Source organism: Cervus canadensis, chromosome 18, assembly GCF_019320065.1.
Source record: "Cervus canadensis isolate Bull #8, Minnesota chromosome 18, ASM1932006v1, whole genome shotgun sequence".
NCBI classification, from domain to species: domain Eukaryota; kingdom Metazoa; phylum Chordata; class Mammalia; order Artiodactyla; family Cervidae; genus Cervus; species Cervus canadensis.
Window position 1 is genome coordinate 49,642,531 of NC_057403.1, and position 27,482 is coordinate 49,670,012.

General features: G+C 36.2%; 1 protein-coding gene across 1 annotated transcript in view; it reads left to right on the plus strand.

Annotated features, from left to right (window-relative positions):
- LOC122421319 (T-cell immunomodulatory protein-like) overlaps nucleotides 1-26,663 on the plus strand; it is a 79,293-nt gene extending 52,630 nt beyond the window's left edge. The window contains exons 6-9 of the mRNA XM_043437175.1: nucleotides 18,308-18,432; nucleotides 18,993-19,075; nucleotides 23,427-23,544; nucleotides 26,265-26,663. Coding sequence (XP_043293110.1) covers nucleotides 18,308-18,432; nucleotides 18,993-19,075; nucleotides 23,427-23,544; nucleotides 26,265-26,324 — 386 coding nt within the window. The 3' untranslated portion in view covers nucleotides 26,325-26,663. The remainder of the gene's footprint in view (nucleotides 1-18,307; nucleotides 18,433-18,992; nucleotides 19,076-23,426; nucleotides 23,545-26,264) is intronic.
- The last annotated feature ends 819 nt before the right edge of the window (nucleotides 26,664-27,482 follow it).

Below are 27,482 nucleotides of genomic sequence, written 5' to 3' on the forward strand. Positions count from 1 at the left end.
GTCAGTTCTTCGCATCAGGTAGCCAAGGTATTGGAGCTTCAGTTTCAGCATTAGTCCTTCCAATGAATATTCAGGACTGATTTCCTTTAGGATGGACTGGTTTGATCTCCCTGCATTCCAAGGGACTCTCAAGAGTCATCTCCAACACCAAAGTTCAAAAGCATCAATTGTTCAATGCTCAGCTTTCTTTATGGTCCAACTCTCACATCCATACATACTACTTGAAAAACCTTCAGCAAAGTAATGTCTCTGCTTTTTAATATGCTATCTAGGATCGTCATAGCTTTTCTTCCAAGAAGCAAGCATCTTTTCATTCACGGCTGCAGTCACCATCTGCAGTGATTTGGGAGCCCAAGAAAATAGTCTGTCACTATCTCCATTGTTTTCCCATCTATTTGCCATGAAGTGATGGGACCAGATGCCATGATCTTAGTTTTTTGAATGTTGAGTTTTAAGCCAGCTTTTTTACTCTCCTCTGTGGAATGGGGCATAGAAATGAAGAAGTCACTAGATTGGAAACACGTAAGCACCTGTTCTTTTTATTTTTTTTTTCTTTGTTATTTTTTAAATAATCAAAGATGATAATACATTTTCAGGAGATTTGGAAAATATAGAACAAAGTTACATATAGTTTCACTAATCAAGGTTTTTAGTTGCAGTTTCAATATCAAACTCTCAAAAATTAACAGAATGAATATACAGAAAAGTAGAAAGATATAGTAGGCCTGAAAAGCACTGTGAACCAATTCAACATAATTAAGACTTCTACAGCTTTCACACAACAGTAGGATGCAAATTCTATTCAAGTTCCCATAGACTATAAACTAGGGGACACTGGAATGTATCCAGGGACATAAAACAAGGTGCCAAAATGTGATGGTCTAAAGGTACTGAAATCATACAGAGTGTGTCCAGTTATCATTGTGGAATTATGTTAGAAATCAGTATCAAAAGATATTTGAAAATAACCTACATATTTTCAAGTACAATGTGACATTTACCAAGAGAGATCTTTGACTTAGCCATTGAAAGCCTCAATAAAGTTAGAAGACTGAAAAAAACACAAAAGGTGATGGCAGAGAAGAAAGCATTTTATCAAAATGTGAAATTAATATCAAAGATACTTTTTTAAAACCCAGGTATTTGGAAATTAAATGTCCACTTTTAAATGATGGGTTTATCTAAGAAGCCAGAAAAAGGAAAATTAGAAAATATTTGTAACAGATTAAAAATGAAAAGAGAATTTACCAGAATTTGTTGCATGCAGCTGAAGCTGCTCAATGCAATTAAATACCATTTGGAGTCTTGAATAAGGTATGAAAACAAATAATGGACTCTAGCATAAAATTTTGTGAAATTTGAGTAAAATCTATACTTTAATAATACTGTATCACATGTTAGTTTACTTTTTTTTTTTACAACATAGTATTTCTCCATATTCTGAGAATTGGACTAGAAGTTTCAAGCCTCATTCAAAATTTTTTTTAAAAACCACTAAAATAATAAACCTTCTAGGCTTTCAGCAGGAATATTAGATGCCAAAATACATGGAACTATGTCAAAGTTTTGAGTGAATATAAATTAGAAATCTAGTGTTCTATTCATTCTAAGTCAAACAAGTGGAATTCTAAATGTCATAAATTTTTTAAACTAGGCAAAAATTCATTAAGTTTTCTAAAATATATTATACATACTATTTATGTATATGTGTGTATACAGAAGCTTTTCTACTATGATTGATAAAGACCTAAGTACCTGTTCTTATGGAGCTATTTTCAGTCTAGTAAGAGATTCTTCTACATGTTACATCACTTTATCTTTGTCAGTTATCTAGAAGCTGGGTTCAGAAATAAGTCAGAATACTCCAAAGGATAGTCAATGGATTCCTTTACTCTCCATTAAAAGCCCCCCACTGGCTACAAGGAAAAGAAGCCAACCATTATTTTAAGAAATTTTCCATAAATTGCTATAATACTGACTTCTGAAATCCAGGAATTCAGCATTTAGGCATGTAGCTTCATGAATTCTCCATGCAGTGTTTACTTATTAAAAATACAATTAAAAATACAGGCTCGCTCTTCTGGATCTACATTCAAGAGCGCCTAGTAACACCACATACTATTTAAAGCTCTTAACTACTTTCTATACATGGATTATGCCTTTTTATGAAGACAGCCTATTTCTTATTTTTAGGATGATTGCTAACTAGGACTGTTAAAAACCAAAGAGTATTTATACAGTTACATTAAATTAACATGTGTCTTAGATTTATAATTTGATCACAAATTGATTAAGGTGCTTCTCCAGTTGACAGAGTATCTGATATATAGCAGGAGCTTAATATCTATAGAACAAACAAGGTAATTAATTAATCACAAACCTTAATAAGTAAGTGATTAGTAAGAATCCATTTACACTCTAAACTAGGTTTTCTAAAATTAAAAAAAAAAATTGTCTTAGTCGTACAAACCAGTAGAAGATTTTACCTTCAAGCAGAAAACTGCTTCATTTATGTTTTCTGTGTGAGTTGCCATACATTTAATTTAAATCAATGAATTTTAAGACAGAAATAAGAAGACAAGCTATGATTTAGTAAATGTTTTAAATGTCAAGTGTCTGTAGCCAAATTTTAAAATTAAACACCAATATTTTTATTATTCTCAGTCAAAAATTTTTTGGCTTCTCCTTCCAAAGCTATTCTGTCCTCTTTTTTCCCCACTTCTGAATTCTGGTGTCACATTACAATATGATGTCAAGAAGCACAGGTAAGTTTAGCCTGTTAACAATAAGTAGCCTTTCTTATTACTATGTTCTATATATAGGAATTAGCTGTCTCTCCCTAAAACTGACTAAAGACTTCAGCACTGAATTTAAATATTTAAAATCATCACTGTTTTAATACATTTTTGTTGTTTTTTGTTTGTTTTTTTATATTTTTTTAATACATTTTATCAGTTTTCTTTCTTTGTTGATAATTTATTATTTAAAAAGTAGTCATCTGTATATTACTGGAAATCATCCTATTATAACAGCTATGGTATTTTAAATTGTCCAGAAATTTGGGGCATGGGGTCTCAGATCAACTCAAATATTTTTTTAAGCCACAAAGATCACCTTAGATTTTGTAATTAATTTCAGAATTAGAATATATATATATATATATATGTATATATATATATATAACATCTGACATAGAGATTCTTTTCTGTAAAATTCACATATAAGTTATTTGAAACTTTTAAAATTAAAATATCAGAAAAAAGATTATATTATCATAGTAGATTATAAATAATTTCATTGCTAGACTTTTTCTGGCTAGGATATCTGATTTGATTAACATTTATAAATGCCATGTTGACTGGAATGACTATGTAAAAAATGTTACAGATTTCCAGATCGTATCCTAGGACCCCACAAATATAGAGATACAAACAGTAAAAAAAATGAACAATGGGCATTGGTGGTGGAGGGGGTGTTATTCTGTCATTAGAAGTCCTTTTTATAGAGCAGTAAGGCAAATAGCATGTTTTTTTCCAACTGAATAAAAGGATCACAGGTAATGATAAAGAGTGTGGAATTTGGAATTAAGCTGCCAAAGTGAAAATCTCAGCTCCACCATTTACTAACTATGTACTTTTGATCAAAACATTTGACCTCTTGATTTCCTCGCAATAAAGATAATTGATACTGTAAATGCTTTTTATGTATTATTATAAGTTGTTCAAAATTCTTATTTATAACTGATACTTTACCTTTAAGTAGACTATCTTTCTGTACTGGTATCTATGTGGTATAAATTGATATAGTATTTTTGAATCAGAATATTTTACAAATCTCAGATCTGACACATCTGGAGGGTAAAAGTTCTTTCATTTATTCCTTCATTCATTGAACAAATACGTACTGAGTGCCTAATATATGATAGACCAATTCTAGACTCTTTATGTAGGTTAATAAAACAGATCAATTTCTTGACCCTCATGGAGATTACATTCTAGTAGATGAAAAGAGGCAATAAATCATATAAATAAATACTTATGATAAGTTACTTAATACTATGTAATGGTTAAGAGGTGATAACTACTGTGGGAGGAATAAAGCAGGGTAAGAAGGATAGAGGAGTCATCAGATTTATGTATGGTGGTCAGAGTGGGCTTCTTTGAGAAAATGTCATTTGAACAAAGATTTGAAGACTAAGGGAATCACACATGGTTATTTTGAAGAATATTCCAGGTAGAGGAAAAAGCCAGAGCAGAAGCCCTAAGGTACTCCTGGAATCTCCAAGGAACAGTGAGTGAAGAGACCCATGTCTTGGAGTAGAATGAAAGCAGGGGATTTAAGGAGTAGAAGATGAAATCTCAGTTAAATGAGGGAATGTAAACTAAGTGAAACAGTAGAGTATAGGAAGAACAACAGCTAAAACAGGGAAACTGATCAGAAAACTATTAAAATAATTCTGGTTAGAAATGATGGTGCCTTTGACCAAGGTAATAGCCATGGAGGTAGAAATAAGTGTTTGGATTGTGGATGCTTGGGGATTGTGTATGGATCAGTGGTAGAGAATCTGCCTACAATGCAGAAGCTGCATGAGACTCGGGTTCTGTCCCTAAGGTCGGGAAGATCTCCTAGAGGAGGGCATGGCAACCCACTCCAGTATTCCTGCCTGGAGAATCCCACAGACAGAGGAGCCTGGAGAGCTACCGTCCATAGAGTCAAAAAGAGTCTGGCATAACTGAGCATGCATACACAGTGTTTTTAAAACATGGAAGTAAGAGATATTGAGCTTAAAATATGGAATAATAGGTTGGATATAAGAACTTAAGAGTTCAAGGATTGTAACTCTAAGCTGGCGTTATAAATCGGGGAGTGTTAGGGACTGACCTAAGTTAAGTTGGCCACATAAACTCTTTGGTTCTTTTTGAGGTAAGTTTAGTCAAGGAATTCATTGTCGCCAACAATTAGGAGCAACTTTCCTTACATGAAAGAAAATCTCAAACCAATTTTGTGCAAATAAAGATGTTAAATATAGATTCATTGCCAAGTGAACACAAAATTGTTGACATAATCTTTTACATCACCTTGGATGAATGGTTCACTCATGGCAGATGAGACTATATATTAGTGAAATTAGAAAATATTTGGAGAAGAATGAATGACAACAAATGTAGCATACCAAAATTTAAGGGATGCTGCAAAAGCAGTAAATACTCAGAATTTTATGACTGTAGAACTACAGTAAAAACAAGGAAGATCACCAAGTCAACAACCTAACTTTAAGGAACTTGAAAAAGAAGAGCAGACTAAACCTAGAGCCAGTAAAAGAAAGGAAACAATAAAGATTCAAGCAGAGATAAATGAAATAAAGTGAAAAACAGTAGAGAGAATCACAGAAATCAAAAGTTCATTTTTTGGAAAATCAACAAAGTTGAAACTGTAGCTAGGCTGAATAAGAAGAAAAAAAGGCACAAATGAACATGGGGACATTGCTACCAACCTTGCAAAAATTGAAAGGATTATAAGTGAAACCATGAACAAATTAATACATCAACAAATTAATTTAGATGAAGTGGGGAAAAAGTCAACACACACTCGTTGGAAGGACTGATGCTGAAGTTGAAACTCCAATACTTTGGCCACCTGATGTGAAGAACTGACTCATTTGAAAAGACCCTGATGCTGGGAAAGATTGAAGGCAGATGGAGAAGGGGAGGACAGACGATGAGCTGGTTGGATGGTATCACCAACTCAATGGATAGACATGAGTTTGAGTAAGCTCTGGGAGCTGGTGATGGACAGGGAGGCCTGGCGTGCTGCAGTTCATGGAGTCACAAAGAGTCAGACACGACTGAGCAACTGAACTGAACTGATGCCTATATTGACTCAGAGAGAAGTAGAAAAATCTCAACAGACCTAAAACGAGTAAATAAACTGAATCAGTAATCAGAAGCCCACCAAACAGAAAAATCAAGGATCAGATGGCTTACTGGTGAATTCTTCAAAGCATAAAAGAAAAATTAGCATGAATCCCACCCACACTCTTCCAAGAACTAGAAAAGGAGGGAACATTTCCTAACACATTCTATGAGGCTGGTATTACATACATACCAAGCCAAATAAAGATGCCACAATAAAACAAAAACTACAGACCAGTATTGTGCATGAATATTGATGTAAAAATCTTCAGCAAAATGCTTACACGCCAAGTCTAACAGGACATTGTAATAAACTGACCAGTTTGTCCCAGGAATGCAAAGGTTGTTCACATAAGAAAAATCAGTTAATCCATCCCAGTTGTAGAACTGAGGGGAAAAAAAACAAATGATCCTCTCATGTGTTTCATAGGAAAACCATTTAACAAAATTCAGTACCTTTTGATTTAAAAAAAAAAACTAGGAATAGATGAGAACTTTCCTATCTTTCATAAATGATAAAGGTCATTTATGAAAAACCCACAGCTGACATCATCCTCATTGGTAAAAAACAGAAAGTACTCCCCCTAAGATTAAGAACAAGACAAGGATGGCCACCTTCACTACTGCTATTCAACTTTGAATGGAATTCCTGGAGAGAGAAATTAGGTGAGAAAAAGAAATTAAAAGCATCCAAATTAGACAACAAAAAGTGAAACTTTATTCACTTTTTGCAGATACTATGATTCTGTATAGAAAACCTCTTAGCATGCATACACAAGAAAAACCTCCAGAGCTAATAAATGTATTCTGCAAAATTGTGGGGTGAAAGGAAAACATCCCTAAATTAGCTATGATTCTATACCGCAGTGAGCAATTCAAAATGGAAATCTTTTTAAATTGTTCAATTTACAGCAACTCCAGAAGAATAAAATACCTAAGGATAAATTTAACCAAGGAAGTGAAAGACTTATACACTGAAAACTATAAAACATTGCTGAAAGAAATTAAATAAGACCTAATAAATGGAAAGACATCCCATGTTCATGGATTAAAAGACTTAATAATGATACAATAGTCATATTCTCCAAAGTGCTCTATATATCCAATGCAATCCTTATCAAAATTCCAGTGGTCATTTTTGCAGAAATGGAAAAGGCAAAGTTCAAACTCATAAAGAATTGCAAAGGGCCCTGAAAAGTCAAAACAATATTGAGAAAGAAAAACAAAGGAGAGGAGCTTATACTCTCCAAGTTTAAAACTTAATCAACTGTGTGGTGCTGGCATAAATGTAGACATATAGACCACTGGAATACAATTGAGAATCCAAAAATAAACCCAAACATCTGTGGGCAATTAACTTTAACAACAATGGTGCCAAGGGACCATTAAATGGATATGATGCCAAGGCAGGTAAAAACCCAGGTAAGATGGTAGGCACTGAGAGAGGGCATCAAAGGGCATACAGACTTAAACCATAATCACAGACAACTAGCCAATCTGATCACACAGACCACAGCCTTGTCTAACTCAGTGAAACTAAGCCATGTTGTGTGGGGCCACCCAAGATGGACGGGTCATGGTGGAGAGGTCTGACAGAATGTGGTCCACTGGAGAAGGAAATGGCAAACCACTTCAGTATTCCTGCCTTGAGAACCCCATGAACAGTATAAAAAGGCAAAAAGGTAGGATACTGAAAGATGAACTCCCCAGGTTGGTAGGTGCCCAATATGCTACTGGAGATCAGTGGAGAAATAACTCCAAAAGAATGAAGGGATGGAGCCAAAGCAAAAACAACACCCAGTTGTGGATATGACTGGTGATAGAAGCAAGGTCCAATGCTGTAAAGAGCAATATTGCATAGGAACCTGGAATGTTAGGTCCATGAATCAAGGCAAATTGGAAGTGGTCAAACAGGAGGTGGCAAGAGTGAACGTCAACATTCTAGGAATCAGCAAACTAAGATGGACTGGAATGGGTGAATTTAACTCAGATGACCATTATATCTACTACTGTGGGCAGGAATCCCTTAGAAGAAATGGAGTAGCCATCATAGTCAACAAAAGAGGCCAAAATGCAGTACTTATGTGCAGTCTCAAAAATGATAGAATGATCTCTGTTCTTTTCCAAGGCAAACCATTCAATATCACAGTAATCCAAGTTTATGCCCCGACCCAGTAACGCTGAAGAAACTGAAGTTGAATGGTTCTATGAAGACCTACAAGACCTTCTAGAACTAACACCCAAAAAAAGATGTCCTTTTCATTACATGGGACTGGAATGCAAAAGTAGGAAGTCAAGAAACACCTGGAATAACAAGCAAATTTGGCCTTGGAGTACAGAATGAAGCAGGGCAAAGGCTAATAGAGTTTTGCCAAGAGAACGCACTGGTCATAGCAAACATCCTCTTCCAATAACACAAGAGAAGATTCTACACATGGACATCACCAGATGGTCAGCACTGGAATCAGCTTGATTATATTCTTTGCAGCCAAAGATGGAGAAGCTCTATACAGTGGGCAAAAACAAGACTGGGAGCTAACTGTGGCTCACATCATGAACTTCTTATTGCCAAATTCAGACTTAAATTGAAGAAAGTGGGGAAAACCACTAGACCATTCAGGAATGACCTAAATCAAATCCCTAGAGTGCCTAATGAACTAGGACGGAGCTTCATGACATTGTACAGAAGACAGGGATCAAAACCATCCCCGAGAAAAAGAAATGCAAAAAAAGCAAAATGGCTGTCTGAGGAGGCCTTACAAATAGCTGTGAAAAGAAGAGAAGCAAAAAGCAAAGGAGAAAAGGAAAGATATACCCATTTGAATGCAGAGTTCAAAGACTAGCAGAGAAAGATAAAAAAGCCTTCCTCAGGAATCAATGCAAAGAAACAGAGGAAAATAGAATGGGAAAGACTAGAGATCTCTTCAAGAAAATTAGACATACCAAGGGAACATTTCAGGCAAAGATGGGGTCAATAAAGGACAGAAATGGTACGGACCTAACAGAGGCAGAAGATATTAAGAAGAGGTGGCAAGAATACACTGAAGAACTGTACAAAAAAGATCTTCACGACCCAGATAATCACAATGGTGTGGTCACTCACCTAGAGCCAGACATCCTGGAATGTGAGGTCAAGTGGGCCTTAGGAAGCATCACTATGAACAAAGGTAGTGGAGGTGATGGGATTCCAGTTGAGCTATTTCAAATCCTGAAAGATGATGCTGTGAAAGTGCTGCACTCAATATGCCAGCAAATTTGGAAAACTCAGCAGTGGCCACAGGACTGGAAAAGGTCAGTTTTCAGTCCAATCCCAAATAAAGGCTATGCCAACGAATGCTCAGACTACCACACCATTGCACTCATCTCACACGCTAGTAAAGTAATGCTCAAAATTCTCCAAGCCAGGCTTCAGCAATATGTGAACCATGAACTTCCAGATATTCAAGCTGGTTTTAGAAAAGGCAGAGGAAACAGAGATCAAATTGCCAACATCCACTGGATTATCAGAAAAGCAAGAGAGTTCCAGGAAAACATCTACTTCTGCTTTATTGACTATGCCAAAGCCTTTGACTGTGTGGATCACAACACACTGTGGAAAATTCTGAAGGAGATGGGAATACCAGACCACCTGACCTGCCTCTTGAGAAACCTGTATGCAGGTCAGGAAGCAACAGTTAGAACTGGACATGGAACACCACACTGGTTCCAAATAGGAAAAGGAGTATGTCAAGGCTGTATATTGTCCCCCTGCTTATTTAACTTATATGCAGAGTACATCATGAGAAACGCTGGGCTGGAGGAAGAACAAGCTGGAATCAAGATTGCTGGGAGAAATATCAATAACCTCAGATATGCAGGTGACACCACCCTTAATGGCAGAAAGCGAAGAAGAACTAAAGAGCCTCTTGATGAAAGTGAAAGAGGAGAGTGAAAAAGTTGGCTTAAAGCTCAACCTTCAGAAAACTAAGATCATGGCATCCAGTCCCATCACTTCATGGCAAATAGATGGGAAAACAGTGGCTGACTTTATTTTTTAGGGCTCTTAAAACACTGCAGATGGTGATTGCAGCCATGAAATTAAAAGACGCTTACTCCTTGTAAGCAAAGTTATGACCAACCTAGACAGCATATTAAAAAGCAGAGCCATTACTTTGTCAAAAAAGGTCCTTCTAATCAAGGCTATGGTTTTTCCAGTAGTCATGTATGGATGTGACAGTAAAGAAAGCTGAGCACCAAAGAATTGATGCTTTTGAACTGTGGTGTTGGAGAAGACTCTTGAGAGTCCCTTGGACTGCAAGGAGATCAAAGCAGTCAATCCTAAAGATCAGTCCTGGGTGTTCATTGGAAGGACTGATGTTGAAGCTGAAACTCCAGTACTTTGGCCACCTGATGCGAAGAGCTGTCTCATTTGAAAAGACCCTGATGGTGGGAAAGATTGAGGGCATGAGGAGAAGGGGGGAGAAGGGGACGACAGAGGATGAGATGTTTAGATGGCATGACCGACTCAGTGGACATGAGTTTGGGTAAACACCGGGAGTGGGTGATGGACAGGGAGGCCTGGCATGCGGTGGTTCATGGGGTTGCAAGGATGAGACACGACTGAGTGACTGAACTGAACTGATGCCAAGGCACCATTAAATGGATATGATGCAATCTCAAAATGTCAGAATGGTCTAAGTTTGCCATTCATCATCACAGTAATCCAATTCCCCAACCACTGATGCCAAAGAAAGTGACACTAACTGGTTCTATAAAGACCTACAACACCTTCTAGAACAAGCACTAAAAAAAAGATGTCCTTTTCATCATAAGGGATTGCAATGCAGAAGTAGGAAGTCAAGAGATACCTAGAGTAACAGGCGAGTTTGGCCTTGGAGTACAAAATTAAGTAGGACAAAGGCTAACAGTTTTCCCACAAGAACACCCTGGTCATAACCAACATCCTTTTCCTCCAACTCAAGAGACGATTCTACACATGGACATCACCAGATGGGCAGTACAGAAATCAGATTGATTATATTCTTTGCAGCCGAAGATGGAAAAACTCTATACAGTCAGCAAGAACAAGACCTGGACCTGACTGTGGCTCAGATCATGAGTTCCTTATTGCAAAATTCAGGCTTAAATTCAAGAAAGCAGGGAAAACCACTAGGCCTTCAGGTATGACCTAAATCAAATCTCTTACGATTTTTCAGTGGAGGTAATGAATAGATTGATGGGATTAGATCTGGTAGACAGAGTGACTGAAGAACTATGGATGGAGGTAGGTACACTATATAGGAGGCAGTGACCAAAACCACCCCAAAGAAAAAGAAATGCAAGAGGGCCAAGTGGTTGTCTGAGGAGGCTTTACAGATAGCTGAGGAAAGAAGAAATGTGAAAGGCAAGGGAGAAAGGGAAAGATACAGCCTACTCAATGCTTGGGAAAGCCCAAAATGGTGAAGTAGAAGGACATGTGCTTATCTTTCCATTCAAGAACAAAATTGCAAGTAGCTATTGAACAGCCATCAACAGGACGACGTTGGAACCCACCATAAAAAATGCCCCACGTCCAAGAACGGAGAAGCCGCAACAAGGTGGAAGGAGGGGGTACATTTATGTTAAAGTCAAATCCCATACCCACCAGGTGCGTGAGCCACAAACTGGAGAACAATAATACCAAAGAAGTTCTCACATAGTTGCGATGGTTCTAGGCACCACATCAGACTTCCCAACCTAGGGATCTGCCAAACAGTCTGGGAATCCCCAGGAAATCTGTCTTTGAAGGCCAGCAGGATTTATTTACAGAACTTACATAGGACTGGGGAAAAGAGAGACTCTTGGAGGGCGCAAACCAAACTTTGTGTGCACCAGTACCGAAGAGAAAGGAGCAGTGACGCCACAGGAGAGTGAAGCAGGCCTGTTTGTGAGTGTTTGGGGGTCTTTTGCAGAGGCATGTGCTGGCAGTAGTCTGCCACAGGGACAGGGCCACTGGCAACATCAGTCCTGGGAGGCACATGTTGACATAAGTCCTCTTGGGGGTTGCCATCAGCCCTACAATAGAGCCTGTAGACTCCAGGACTGGGTCTTCTCTGGCCAGACAACTAACAAGGAGGGAGCACAGCCCCACCCATCAGCAGGCAATTGCATTAAAGATTTACTGAGCATGGCCTTGTCCACCAGTTCAGTTCAGTTGCTCAGTCGAGTCCAGCTCTTTGTGACCCCATGGACTGCAGCATGCCAGGCCTAGGGAGGCCCCTTCTCCTCCTGCCTTCAATCTTTCCCAGCATCAGGATCTTTTCAAATGAGTCGGTCCACCAGAGCAAGACCCAGTTTTCCCCACTTCCCATCAGGAAGCTTGCACATGCCTCTTATCCTCATCCGTCAGAAGGTAGACAGAAGAAGCAAGAACTACAGTCCCACAGCCTCCAGAATGAAAACCACAATTACAGAAAACTAACCAAAATGATCACATGGATCACAGACGTGTGTACTCAATGAAGCTATGAGCCGTGTCATGCCGGGCAACTCAAGATGGAGAGTCATGGTGGAGAGTTCTGACAAAACATGGTCTGCTGGATAAGGGAAATGTCAAACCACTCCAGTATTCTTACCTCAAGAACCCTCATGAACAATATGAAAAGGCAAAAAAGCATGACACAGGAAGATGAGACCCCCTCCCCTAGTTGGTAGCTGTCCAGTATAATACTGGAGAAGAGTGGAGAAATAGCTCCAGGAAGAATGAAGAGGCTGAGCCAAAGCAGAAATGACACTCAGTCTAGTCAAGGCTATGGTTTTTCCAGTGGTCATGTATGGATGTGAGAGTTGGACTGTGAAGAAAGCTGAGCACCGAAGAATTGATGCTTTTGAACTGTGGTGTTGGAAAAGACTCTTGAGAGTCCCTTGGACTGCAAGGAGATCCAACCAGTCCATCCTAAAGGAGATCAGTTCTGGGTGTTCATTGGAAGGACTGATGTTGAAGCTGAAACTCCCAATCCTTTGGCCACTTCATGCGACGAGTTGACTCATTGGAAAAGACCCTGATGCTGGGAGGGATTGGGGGCAGGAGGAGAAGGGGACGACAGAGGATGAGATGGCTGGATGGCATCACCAACTCGATGGACATGAGTTTGAGTAGACTCCGGGAGTTGGTGATGGACAGGGAGGCCTGGCATGCTGCGATTCATGGGGTCACAAAGAGTCTGACACGACTGAGCGACTGAACTGAACTGTGGATGTATCTGGTGGTGAAAGTAAAGTATAATGCTATAAAGAACAATATTGCATAGGATTTCAGTGTTCCAATAATCTTTCTCTCCACGTATCTATTTTTAAAGAGTTTTAATAATATGAGAATATTTATGAAATAACATTGAGTGAAGAGCAGTAATACTAAAGTGTGTTAATGTGTTTACTTGTTCATGCACATGCCTAGGCAGAAAATTACATGATTAAAAGTATGCTAAAATTTTTTTAAAGTATGCTAAAATATAACTATGTCTGCATTTTGAGATTTTTTGATAATTTATTTTCATTATTCTTTTTAATAGTTTTTAAGTTTTCTTATGAAATATACAGTTTTATTTGGAATTTATGTTCTATGATCTTCCTAACAGAGTATTTATAAATGTTTTTATTTGGTTCTTTTCAGTGAGGTAGTTACAGAGAAATTGTTTTTAAGTCTAGTTTGATGTCTATTAAGTCAGTCTGTGCTAAGTATAATGAAACATGTATATATTTAACATTTACTTTAACAGTGTTTACTATATTTGAGGCACTCTTTTAAGCATTATCATTCAATCAGCCAAGTCTACAAGGTAAAGTAATTCCATACCCCTTGCAATTAACTATATTGCTTTATAGTTTTACATACATAAACTTTATTAATAGTTATCCCTAAATTCACTGTTCCTTTTCATTATACCTTTCTCTTACTAACATAAGAATTATATTAAAAATTAGGTATATATACTTTCCAATGATTTCATATTTCTGGGTAACATTAGTAGACGTTTAGCAGAGTCCATAGCATATTATAGTATTTAGATATTAAGTAACCCTGTCATTTAAATAGTTTGTTTAATTATGTTGAAAATACCTAGCAAGTAAATAGCAGTCTTTAAAAGTGAGCTATAATAGGAGAGATTGATTTTTGGAATGCCAGTGTAAGGACTTCATGAACCTGCTGTCCCCTCCCCCCACCAATAAGCAAACAAACAAAAAATGCTGGCTAAATAACTAATATTAACTATTTTAGAACTCTGGAAATTAACCAAAGCCACAGAATGTTCCAGGCATTGTCTGTCCAGGAGGAACTCCTGATCCTTAAGACAACAGCGTCTGGGGCATTTCAGCTTGGGACTGTTTCCCTCCCACCTCCCCTGTCTACTAAATGGTGCAGCCGCCATAAACAGCTAGTAGCCTCTCAGTCAGTGGGCAAGACTGACCTTTGGAGCCCCGTTAAAATTATCATCCCTATAACACTGTCAGTATTTGTCTAAACTAGCAGCTCCTTAGGAAATCTCCACTCTCAGAATGTTGGGGCTATCTGATTTGACTCAGAGTTCAGCCTAGCAGGGGAAATAAAAAGCCCAATCCCTCCAAGACATTACCAAAAACAACAGTGTGCTGGCAGAATCCCAGGTGTAGTGAACAAAAGCCTGGCCAAAACATAAAAGGAAGTCCCAAGGCACTCGACAACCATAGGCAACCATAGGCAACTTTGAAATGCTGGAACATCTTCTTGGACATCTAAGAACATGCCTAGAAGGGAAACTACCTCATTCAAATACATAGCTTGATTATGCTACCTTGAGGCACTGCTCAAGCAAGAAATGAATACGAAGGCTATCTTATAAAAACACATATACATTTTTTAAAAAATGCAGACAACAGAAAATGTGCATAGTAATGTTAAACTTAGTTAACAGAACCTATAAATTGGCTATTAAAAACATGTTCAAAGACCTAAAGGAAACTAGGATTAAAAAACCTAAAGTAAGCATGACAACTGTGTCTCACTAAAAGAAAATACAAATAAGAAGTAAAGATCATTTTAAAAAATCAAATAGAAACTCTAGAGTTAAAAAGTACAATAACTGAATCAAAAATTTCTGTAGAGTGTTCAACAACAGATTTGAGCTGGAAAATGAATTGTTGTTCAGTCGCTAAGTTGTGCCCAACTGTTTGTGACCTCATGAACTGCAACACACCAGGCTTACCTATCCTTCACTATCTCCCAGAGTTTGCTCAAACTCAAGTCCATTGAGCTGGTGATGCCATCCAACCATCTCATCCTCTGTCACCACCTTCTCCTCCTGTCCTCAATCTTTCCCAGCATCAGGGTCTTTTCCAATGAATCAGCTCTTTGCGTCAAGTGACCAAAGTATCGGAACTTGAGCTTCAGCAACAGTCCTTCCAGTGAATATTCAGTTCACTGGTTCATCTCCTTGCAGTCCAACGACTCTCAAGAGTCTTCTCCAGCACCACAATTCAAAAGCATCAGTTCTTCAGCATGCAGCCTTATTTATGGTCCAATTCTCATATCTGTACAAGACTACTAGAAAAATCGTAGCTTTGACTATATGCACCTTTGTCTGTATGCATCACTATATGCAAAGTGATGTCTCTGCTTTTTAATACACTAGTTAAATTTGTCATAGCTTTCCTTCCAAGAAGCAAACATCTTTTTAGCAAACCTGAATATAGGTCAATTGCAAGTTTACAGAAAGAAAAAAAGAAAAAAAAAATCTCAGAACCTGTGAAACCACCATCAAACATACCAATGTATGCATAAAGCAAGTCTTAAAAGAAAAATAGAGAAAAGTGAAAGTGATAGTCACTCAGATGTATCCAACTCTTTGCAACCCCATAAGTTGTAGCCCACCAGGCTCCTCTGTCCATGGGATTTCCCAGGCAAGAATACTGGAGTGGGTTGCCATGCCCTTCTCCAGAGGATCTTCCCTCCCCAGGGACCAAACCCAGATCTCCTGCATTGCAGGCAGATTCTTTACCATCTGAGGCACCAGGGAAGCCCAAAATAGAAAAAGGGGCAGAATAAATATCTGAAGAAGTAATGGCTAAAACCATCCAAATATGATGAAAAACACTAATCTGCACATATGAGAAACTCAACAAACTCAAAGTAACTCAAAGAGTCAGCACTGAGATACATAAACTATCAAAAATAGAGACAAAAAGAGACTTCATAGCAGCAAGAAGGATGCAGTTAGTTACATGTAAGGGAGCCTCAACAAGATTAACAGCTGACTTCTCATCAGAAACCACAGAGGGCAAAAGGGGATGATACATTCAAAGTGCTGAAAGGAAAAAAAAAAAGTGTCAATCAAGAATTTTGTTGGATTGGCCAAAAAGTTGATTTGGGTTTTTCCATAAAAGCAGAGAAACCCAAATGAACTTTTTGACCAACCCCATATATGTGCCAAAGCTATCCTTCAAAAATGAAGAATTTTAGATACACCTAGATAAAAATAGAATTCATCACTAACAGGCCACTCTTCTAAAATACTAAAGGGAGCCTTTAAGCCTGACTGAGAGGACAACTAGACAGGAACTTAAATCCACACAAATGAGTAAAAAGCACCCGGTAAGACTATAGAGAAGTATAAAATACGGTTTATGTATTTGTGTTAAATAGTACCTCTTATTTCCTAGGTGATTTACAAGACAACTGCATAAAGTAATTATAGATTTGTGTTGATGGGCTGAATATATAAAAACATAATTTGTATAATAACAACACAAAAGGGTGAGAACTTTGGAGCAAAGTTGTTGTTATGTGCTAGGTATTAAGTTATTTTGTTAAGTTAATATGCTAGTTGCAGTCCCCAGGGTAACCACTAAGAAAACAGCTCAGAAAATATATAATAAAAGAAACTACAGAATTAAAATGCTGTAACAGAAAACAAAGCAGCAGTGGAGAAATAGAAGAATTAAAAAGACATACAGAAAACCAGCAGCAAATAGCAGGCAAAAGTCCTACCTTATCAGTAATTACATTGAATGTAAATGGAATAAATACTCCTATCAAAAGGCAGAGATTGGCAGAATGGATATTAAAATATAACTCAACTAGGTGCTACCTGCAAGAGAAACACTTTAGATTTGAAGATATAAATAAGTTGAAAGTTTTAAAAAATGCGATAAATTGTACCATGCAAAGAGTAACCAAAAGAGAGTTGAGTTTCTCTAGTTGCAGACTTGCCCCCTCTCACTGAAACTAGACAAAGCCCGTGCACAGTAAAGACCCATTAAATAACCCATTTAAAAAATATATCTGGAAATGAAACAACACACTCCTAAAAACCCAGTGCGTCAAAGAAGAAATCACAATAGATACTAGAAAATAGGTGAATAAAAAAAAAAAAAAAACACAACATACCAAAATAAATGGGATGCAGTGAAAGCAGTTCTTAGAGGAAAGTTTATTATAAATACCTAGAACAGTCTGAAATCAATAACCTAACCATCTATTTCAAGAAACTATAAAAAGAGCAGCAAATTAAGCCCAAAGGAAACAGAAGACAGGATATAATGAGAGAAAATATGTAGGGGATTGAGAATCAAGAGAAAACCCAGTTGAACCAAAAGTTGGGTTTTTCAAAGAGTAACAAAATAGACATACCTTTAGCTAGACTGTTCAAGAAAAAGACCCAAATTACTAAAATCAAGAACGAAAGAAGAGACAACTAAAAACTTTGAGACCTAAAAAGGAAGCTACAAAAATGGCCAATAAGCTCGTGAAAAGAAAACAACATTAGTTATTAGGTAAATGCAAATGAAAGCCACAATGATATACCACTTCATAACCACTAGAATGGCTGTGATCAGAAAGATAAAGTGTTGATAAGAATATGGAAAAACTGGAACCCTCATATATTATTGGAACTGTGGAATGATACAGCCATTTTGGAGAACAGAAGTTGGCACAAAAGCTTGTATGTGAATGTTCACAGCAGCATCGTTCATCAAGAGCACACATTACATGATTGCATTTATATGAATCTCCAGGATAGCCAAATCTACTGATATAAAAAAGTAGATTAATGGTTACCTGCATCTGGAAGAGCAAGGGTTAGAAATAGAATTAACTGCTGATGGGTATGACTTTTCTTTTTGGGGTGATGAAAATGTTATAAAATTTGATTGAAGATACTCAGAATCACTCAACTTATACTTTAAATGGGTGATGTTTATGAAGTGTGAATTATTTCTCAATAAAGCTGTTGTCTTTAAAAAGTGAATTATTAATATTATGAACCAGGCATTTCATTTCACATATTTATCCTTAAAGATAGGTTATAGAAACCTAAATTTTTAACATTTTATAATTTTAATATTTGATAAGAACAGTGTCTCCAAAGATGTTCTTTTTTCTTTTTTAAAAATAAATTTAGCTGGACAACTTAGCCAGTCGGCGCATTTAGCTCTCCAACTGCCATATAATGTACTTGGCTTAGGTCGAAGTGCCAATTTTCTTGATCATCTTTATGTTGGTATTCCACGTCCATCTGGAGAGAAGGTGAGTAAAAATTTACAAGTAATCTGTTTTTTAATATTTACTATTCAAATATTTGAATTTAAATATTTTCATTTCCTTTAAAGAATTTTAAAAGTTCACTGGTAGTGACCAATCTAAGCTTATCTTACATACAGAACATTATAATTTGAAAATATACCTTAAGACTTCCTACCCCTCTTCTTCCCTGCTTTTTCTCATCATTTTCACCATCTAACATACCAAATATTTTTGATTACTGTCAGACTCCACCTCAACTTGAATTTTAGTTCCAAAGCAGCATTTGTACTTAACACTTTGAACAGTGCCTGCTACATAAGAGTGTTCAATAAATACTTGTTGAATTAATATATCCATAAGACAGAAATATAATCCTTCCCTGAAAAGATTAAGAAATTTTTGCAAATAGGAACCCTATATGGAACCTTACATATATAAATTTAACTTAATCCATACGTAGAATTTCAATTTATCAAAAAATGCTTAAGCTTTTTCCTTATTTAGAATAATCATGTTTTTAAAGTGTACTGAATCTTAAATGTTCTTAAATGTTCTTTTTCTAGTCTGTACGAAAACAAGAATGGACTGCAATCATTCCAAATTCTCAGCTAATTGTCATTCCATATCCTCCCAATGTTCCTCGAAGGTAATGCCCTTGCTTGAATTGAATTTGGTAAAAATACTGTCAACTCTGAATCATAGATACATCTTTTTAAAGCTCTATTTCTGTTGTGTTCCTATGAGTGTCATCACTTAGTTTGCTTACAGCAGACTTTAAATGGCTAAACATACCTACACATAAGATACCTGACATTTTCCACAAAGAACAAGTTAAACCTTATTAGAAAAACAGCAGGTTAACTAGGGATTTATACATGTTCTGATTAAATAAGCTGGTCTTCAGTTATTAAATAAACTGGTCTGATGCAAAGAGCTGACTCATTTGAAAAGACTTTGATGCTGGGAAAGATTGAAGACGGGAGAAGGGGACGACAGAGGATGAGACAGTTGGATGGTATCACCAACTCAATGGGCATGAGTTTGAGTAAACTCTGGGAGTTGGTGATGGACAGGGAGGCCTGGCCTGCTGCAGTCCATGGGGTCGCAAAGAGTCGGACACAACTGAGTGACTGAACTGAACTGAACTCAGTTTACTGGCCATAAATTCTAAAATTTCAGGCTGCTGAACTTCACAAGCAATGATCTTTTTAGCAAATGCTTTTGAGAAGTGGTTTGTGTCCCACAGTGGTTAGGCAGAAATTTTGAAGTTCAACACACTCAGGCAAGAAACTCAAATCCACTGCTAGCTGACTAAAACAGGAAGCGAGTCCTTCCTGTTGTCTCTGAAGAATTGTACAGTCCGTGGAATTCTCCAGTCCAGGATACTGGAGTGGGTAGCCTTTCCTTCTCCAGGGAATGTTTCCAACCCAGGGATTGAACCCAGGTCCATTGCAGGCAGATTCTTTACCAGCTGAGCCACAAGGGAAGCCCTTCTGCACTGTAGAATGGGAAGTAATATACCTGCCTTACAAGGATGAGGATGGAATGTGCCTAACACAGTACCCAGCAGATACTGTTTTCAGTGAATGATAAATATTTTTAACCTTACTAGCAAAACATATTCCTTTTATAATGTAGCATTTAATTCTAAATCTTTATCTGTTCATTTTTCTTTAAATTATTAGGTTGATTCCATTATTTCAAAAAATAGGTGATGAAGGTATTCATTAACATTTAAATTTCATTGGGAAAAATATAACTTGTTCTTAAGGCTGTTCTAATGTCAATATGAAAAAATAACCTATGAATTTGTAACTAGTGGCTTATTATATTTCTTCTCAAAATACAGGCTACACTGTTGTCTTCTTCCAGTTTTAGTGAGATACAATTGACATACAGCACTATGTAAGTTTAAGGTATACAGCTCATGATTTGACTTAGTTACATCATGAAATGATTATCACAATAAGTTTAATGAACATCCATTATCTCACATAGGTATAAAGTTATAGAAACAGAAAAAATATTTTTCTTGTGATAAGAACTCTTAGGATTTACTCTTTTAACAAATTTCATATATAACATGTGGCAGAGTTAATTCTATTTATTATGTTGTACATTACATTCCTAGTATTTATTTATCTTATAACTGGAAGTTTGTAATTTTTAACTGCCTTCATCCAATTCCCTCCCCTTACACCTCCCAAATGGCCCTGGTAACCACAAATCTGAGCTTTTTCTATGATTTTTTAAAATATAACTGACCTACAACACTATGTTAGTTCCGGTTACACAGTATGTTGTTGTTGTTTCGTCACTAAGTCATGTCCGACTCTTTGTGACCCCATGGACTGCAGCATGCCAGGCTTCCCTGTCTTTTACCATCTCCTGGAGTTTGCTCAGACTCATGTCCATTGAGTCAGTGATGCCATCCAACCATCTCATCCTCTGTCATCCCCTTCTCCTCCTGCCCTCAGTCTTTCCCAGCATCAGAGTCTTTTCCAGTGAGCTGGCTCTTCATATCAGGTGGCCAAAGTACTGGACCTTCAGCTTCAGCATCAATCCTTCCAATGAATGTTCAGGGTTCATTTCCCTTAGGATTGACTGGTTTGATCTCCTTGCTGTCCAAGGGATCCTCAAGAAGCTTCTCCAGCACCACAGTTTGAAAGCACCAGTTCTTCCACACTCAAAATATAGAATACACAATACAGTGATCCGATGTTTCTGCACATTTCTAAATGATCACCACAGTCAAGTCTGATTACAGTTTGTCATCAAAGACATTACATAATCATTGACTATATTCCCTACATTGTACATTTCATATCCATGATTCATTTACTTTGCAACTGGAAGTTTGTACTTCTCAATCAACCTCACTCATTTCTCTCCTTCCCTCTTCCCTTCCTCTCCCCTCTGGCAAACACTTATTTATTCTCCGTAACTCTGTTTTGTTATGTATGTTCATTTGTCTTTATTTTTTAAATTCCATATAAATGAAATCATACAGTATTTGTCTTTCTCTTTTTTCACTTAGCATAATACCCTCTAGGTCTATCTGTGTTGTCACAAATGGCAAGATTTCATTCTATTTTATGGCTAAGAAATATTCCATCATGTGTATGTGTATATGTATAAATGTGTGTATGTGGAAAGAGAATGAGGACTCACATTCTTCTTTATCCCTTCATCTACTGATGGATACTTAGGTTGTTTTCACTATCCTGACTGTTATATATAATGCCACAGTGAACATAGGGTTGCATGTATTTTTTCTAATTAAGGTTTTCATTTTCTTTGGATAAATACCCAGGAGTAGAACCAAACTACTTAAGAAAACAACTCTGTTACAGCATTATGTTTGAAGTAAGATAACATCAATAATGCCAGTTATGGTCTGAGTTCAGACCTTTTTAATGAGTCTATTAAAATTTTGAAATTTATAACAAAATGAATTACACAAAAAAACTATATGAATTATAGTACTTCTATATCATGTAATATCATGACATAGAACAGTCTCTTAAAAAGAGTGGTAAGGTAAAAGACAATAGAAAATGCACTTAAAATATGTATAATAAGCAGTGATTTGTGATTTTAGAAGATATCTATGCAAATATGTTTATATATATATAGATATATAAGAAACTGAGAAGAATGACTGCTTCTGAGTAAGAAACTGAGTATTGGCCTTTTGTTTAGTATTTTTTATTACCAAAATTTCTTTATTCATTTTTAATCTAATTTTAAATTAGAACCACCCAAAAAATCTCATGAAAGGACTTTTTCTTAAGTATGAAGTAAGGCACTGAGAATAGCCAACCTCGACTAATGAACAGTGTTTAAGGTTTTCTTCCTCTGAGTTTCTGGGGAATTCTGTTAAAGCCTTTCTTCCGTAAGCTCAACATTTTTCATGTTTCTCTTGCTCTTTCTGAAAAACAAATGTTCTTTTCAAATTTATGTACATAATAAAAACTAAATTGATTTTAGTTTGAGGTATACTTTGAGATTTATTGACTAGAAGCTAACTTATGGATCAGTAAATTTTAATTATCCCCAAATAAGTCAATGACTGCTTGCAATTTATCAGCATAATCCTTACCTTTATTAAAATTTAAAATGAAAATATATCCATTATCTATTTTCAGAGAAAACAAAAAGTTCTTTACATATAACCACCTGCAGTGTTGGTGATATGGACTTCAGTTTTAGGTTTTTCACAGTTTTCAAAGGTTTTGAGGGTTTTATGTGGACTGTTTTAGAAGAAAAAGCTAGTTATATTATTTATGCTGTTTGTATATTGCCATTGAGGGACTAAAGTCATTTTGTAGGAAGTCTCACAGTGCCATTGGAATGTTGTAAACCTTCCAGCATGACACTTGGCCCAAGTCCCTGTCTACACCTGCTTGGACATATGGTTATTTTTCTTAGTCATAATAAACATGTGAGCAGGGGTCAAAAAGTAAGATATAGAAATCTTATCAAAATCATGTGACAGTTTAGCCTTAAAGTTCAGGGTTTCAGATTCAGCAAGTCAAACAAGACGTAAAAAGGATGTGTAAAATTGCCCCGAGTGCCCTGAACAAGTTTGTCGTAGTGGTGGTGGTGGTGGTTCAGTCAGAGTCGTGTCCGACTCTGCAACTCCACGAACTGTATGCAGCACGCCAGGCTTCCCTGTCCTTCACTGTCTTCTGGAGTTTGCTCAAGAAAAATCCTCACAGGAGCAAGGAAAAGTATCAAAGCATCTCAATCGAAAATTCTTTTCTGTTTCATTTCTCGAAGTAAAATCTGAACTCTGCTGGTTTGTCAATATTCTTAACCCTATATAATTTTAATTGCTTTTGTTTTACTTGTAACAAATTGGATATAGGTGGAAGAATTAATGAATGACTGAACTGATTATTAATTAATAAGAACTTTTGCTTTTTGGTCACAATAGAATTTTGTTATTTTTAAGTTAAAATGTGTAATTTCAGTTCTTCTCTTTTCATCTACAGCTGGAGTGCCAAACTGTATCTTACACCAAGTAACATCGTTCTACTTACTGCTATAGCTCTCATTGGTGTCTGTGTTTTCATCTTGGCAATAATCGGCATTTTGCATTGGCAGGAAAAGGTTTGTTCACTTAAATGAAACTTTGATTAATTTATAATAGTAATATGTTGCTTTTTTAACATTTTTTAAATTAAAAAATTATATCTTCAACTTTTTCACGACTTAAGATTTTCTGATTTTTCAAGTTCTGTTCATATGTCATTTTATTGATGATAATTTCTTTCATCTCCTTAAGTTACTAATGTCTCAATGATTTCTACAAATCAAAGAAACTATGTATTTTTAAATTTTGATACTACACAAAAGTAATAAAGTGAATACCCTAAATCAACAGGTATATCAAAAAGCTTAATTAGAAGTAATTTCATAATGGCCTTAAAAATAATAATCATTTCTTAAATGACCCTGTGTTCACTATTTACTATTAATAATAAAGCCATGGACTTTTTTTCCTGGGAATAATAGCTATCTCTTTATAAAAATTAGATCAGAGAGAGTTTAGGTGGGAAGTAACAAAGTGATAAACATCCTTTCCATCTATTAATAACAGGTATTCTTTGCATTAAACAAGACTGATTTCTGTTCTATAGTATAACACCATAAATAATAACTAAAAACAGAACTCCAAAAGTATATTTTATATAATATTAATGAGGAGAAACAAAAGGCTTTCACATAAATGTATTAGTAGTTTAGATATAAAGGAAAAAAGCTAATTTCTATTTGTATATGAATACACAACTAGGAGGTTCCAAAAATGTTCTCCAAAAAGGGCTTCTTTGTCACAAAAATGTCTTCCTTTTTTGCGCCTATTCACTTTAGATGTGATACTTATAATGATCATTAAAATTACCATCTGTTCTATGTTACCAGTTTTAACTATGAAAGAGAATATATTATTGTTCTAATAAATGTTCATAGGTTTGTCTATCAAAAAAATCACTCCTTCCATATAAAAAATGATAAAGTTACATATTCAGTTGATTTTAAAACTTCAACGTAAGAAGATCATCGCAGAAACCAACACAACACTGTAAAGCAATTATCCTCCAATTAAAATATTTAAAAAAGAAGAGTTAAGATAGAGGTGACCCTATTTACTTTCATCTGAAGTTTCAGAATGTAGTATGAAATATTATATAGCTCTAGACCTATGAAGGAAAAGAAATTAATTTTATTAATTTTACAGTAGGTCTGATTACAGTATAAGCAGACTCACAATGATGATACAGTGGCTAAAAACTGAAGTTTTAAATATAAGGATGGATCAAAATACATATTTGTAAACTGCCTCTTCCTGTGGTACTGTGGTTCTTCCCCCCCTTGGACCACTTCTTTTTCACCTATTGGCTGTTCTTTCTGCCACAGTGTCTGCCGTATGCCCTCTTCTTTATACACATTCCCCTGCCACTTTTAGTTCAGTTCAGTTCAGTCACTCAGTCGTGTCCGACTCTATGCAACCCCATGAACCGCAGCACGCCAGGCCTCCCTGTCCATCACCAACTCCCGGAGTCCACCCAAACCCATGTCCATTGAGTCGGTGATGCCATCCTACCATCTCATCCTCTGTTGTCCCCTTCTCTTCCTGCCGTCAATCTTTCCCAGCCTTCATCTCTCTCTAAAGCTCCCTCCTTCAAACTGTCACCATGACACTTCTACCCAGATCAATTACAAGCAACTTAAAACTAGTTTCTTTCTTACTCATTACAGGATTTACCAGTTGCCTTCCTGTATGTGCCTTCATACAATCTCTGAAGCTGACTCCACTTCTGAATTCCTTACATCAGTACTTTAATTTAGTTCAACTCCGTGCTATATCCTCCCTGTCCTCCCAAATTCCATTCTCTCCCCTCCACTCCATTTATCACATTGCTGCCAGATTACTCATCTTTTAGTCTTAATCATGTCACTCCTCTGCTCAAAAACCTTTGGTGCCTACCGCCTGCCTAAAATATGTAACCCCATTAGCCTAGCCTTCATGGTACAGTCTTCCTTCTGACTCCACCATATACTTTTCCAACCTTTCTCTTACCAGTTGCTTCCATATTTCCCATGCTCCTGCCAGACTTCCCAGGATTGTTCCTGCTCTTCCCCCATCTTACAGAGAATGTCCCTCTTAATTTCCATAAATGCTGTCTTTCAAAGCTTTCCCTTTCATCAGGCCAACCAAAAGTAATCTCTCAGAATTTTGGTAACATTTTATCCTGAAATAGAGTTATTTAGTATGTTTTCAGTATGTTTTTCATTCTAGACTTTAGTAAATTCCATGATACAAAACTGAGGAGTTTTCTAATCCCTCAAAATTCCAAGCACATGGGACTTAACCTAGTGGTTGAGTAGTTAAGAATTCATTCTTCCACTGCAGGGGCACAGGTTCCATCCCTAGTCAAGGAACCAATATCCCAATGCAAAATCAATAGGTTAACCCCAAAATAATTAATGCACTTTAATATAATTAGATTCAGCAGTATTAAGAACAGGAAAAATGTAAGAGTTGATTCCATTCTTAGAAAATCTAATGTTTACTCCTACTTTCAAATAATATATAACAAACTAAGCTTTTAAGGATCATTTCTTGTTAGTTTTTTAAATTCAGTTTAAGAGATCATTAATTATAGAATAGCTACTGTAAATTATAAAAATATTTCATAAGATTATTGCATAATAAAATCACACCTACTAATTGCTGAGGGCTTTTTTAATTAACCACTTCATATTTCAGAAAGTCTTTGTTTGACATTTTCTTTTCATTTATAAACCAGTCTAAAATTCTTTTTCAGAAAGCAGATGATAGAGAAAAACGACAAGAAGCTCATCGATTTCATTTTGATGCTATGTGACTTGCCTTTAATATTGCATAATGGAACAGCTATTCACTTGATAAACTGAAATGCTAAACCTGGCTTATAGAAGAAAATAGGAGATTTTGAACATTACTTATAAACGATACATCCCTTGGTAATTATTGCAAAATGTTCAAATAAATATGGTCTGAATGTGTTACAAGGTCTTTTTTTAAAGTACTTTGTATACAATAGTTTTGGTTCTTTTTTCAGTTGTACTGTACATTTTTTTCCCTTTGTGGAATGTGTTGCATGTACTCAGGTGTTTATGTATTTATAATCTTATTAGAATAATGATGATGGAAAAAGACATGTAAATAAAAATTATTTAAATGAGCAAGGTTTTTTGTGTTCCACTTGAATCAATCTTGCTTCTTAGTCTAACAATGCAAATTATACTTCTGTGACTGTATCATAGGTAAAGTTCTTAACCGTTCACCCTAATGATAGTAGGTGAGGGGTCTTTCACTGATGTCATACAATATAGTGATTGGGTACTCTGGCTTTGGAACCACAGTCAGACTTGCTTTAAACTCTTGGTTACACCATTTACAAGCTGTTTGTTGAACGTGGCTAACCTCTTAAGCCTCAGTTTTCTTGTTTATAAACAGAGCTAATACTATTACACAGTTGAGTTATAATATACATTAAATGGGATAATGTATACAAAGTACATAGCTTAGTGCCTAACACAGAGTAAGGTTTCAATACGTGGTAGTTGTCGTTACAATTATTCTTAAATCATTTTTTACAGACTTCTGCAACTAATTATCAAAATATATAGACTTCATAGGATTTTCTTTTCAGGCATGTGGAAATCATAGTCTTAGGAAAGCCTAAATTCTTCGTGGTTGACACCCTATATAAAGGTTTATTATTTTCTTATATTAACTGAAAATTATAATACCCTTCAAGAATTAATGTGCCCCAATAATTTTCATTTGAACACAGATCCTTATCACGTGGTAGTGAAAAGCATTTGATTTCTTGAAACATCTGGGAATGCAAATCTTCAATCACATTTCTATTCTCAAATGCTTGTAAGAGTCTGTAATTTACATTCAGACTTCAATGCAAATTTTTGTGAACTTCATCAAAAAGTTACATCTAAGTTTATATGTCAGTGCTAATAACTTCCTAACATGCAAATGAACA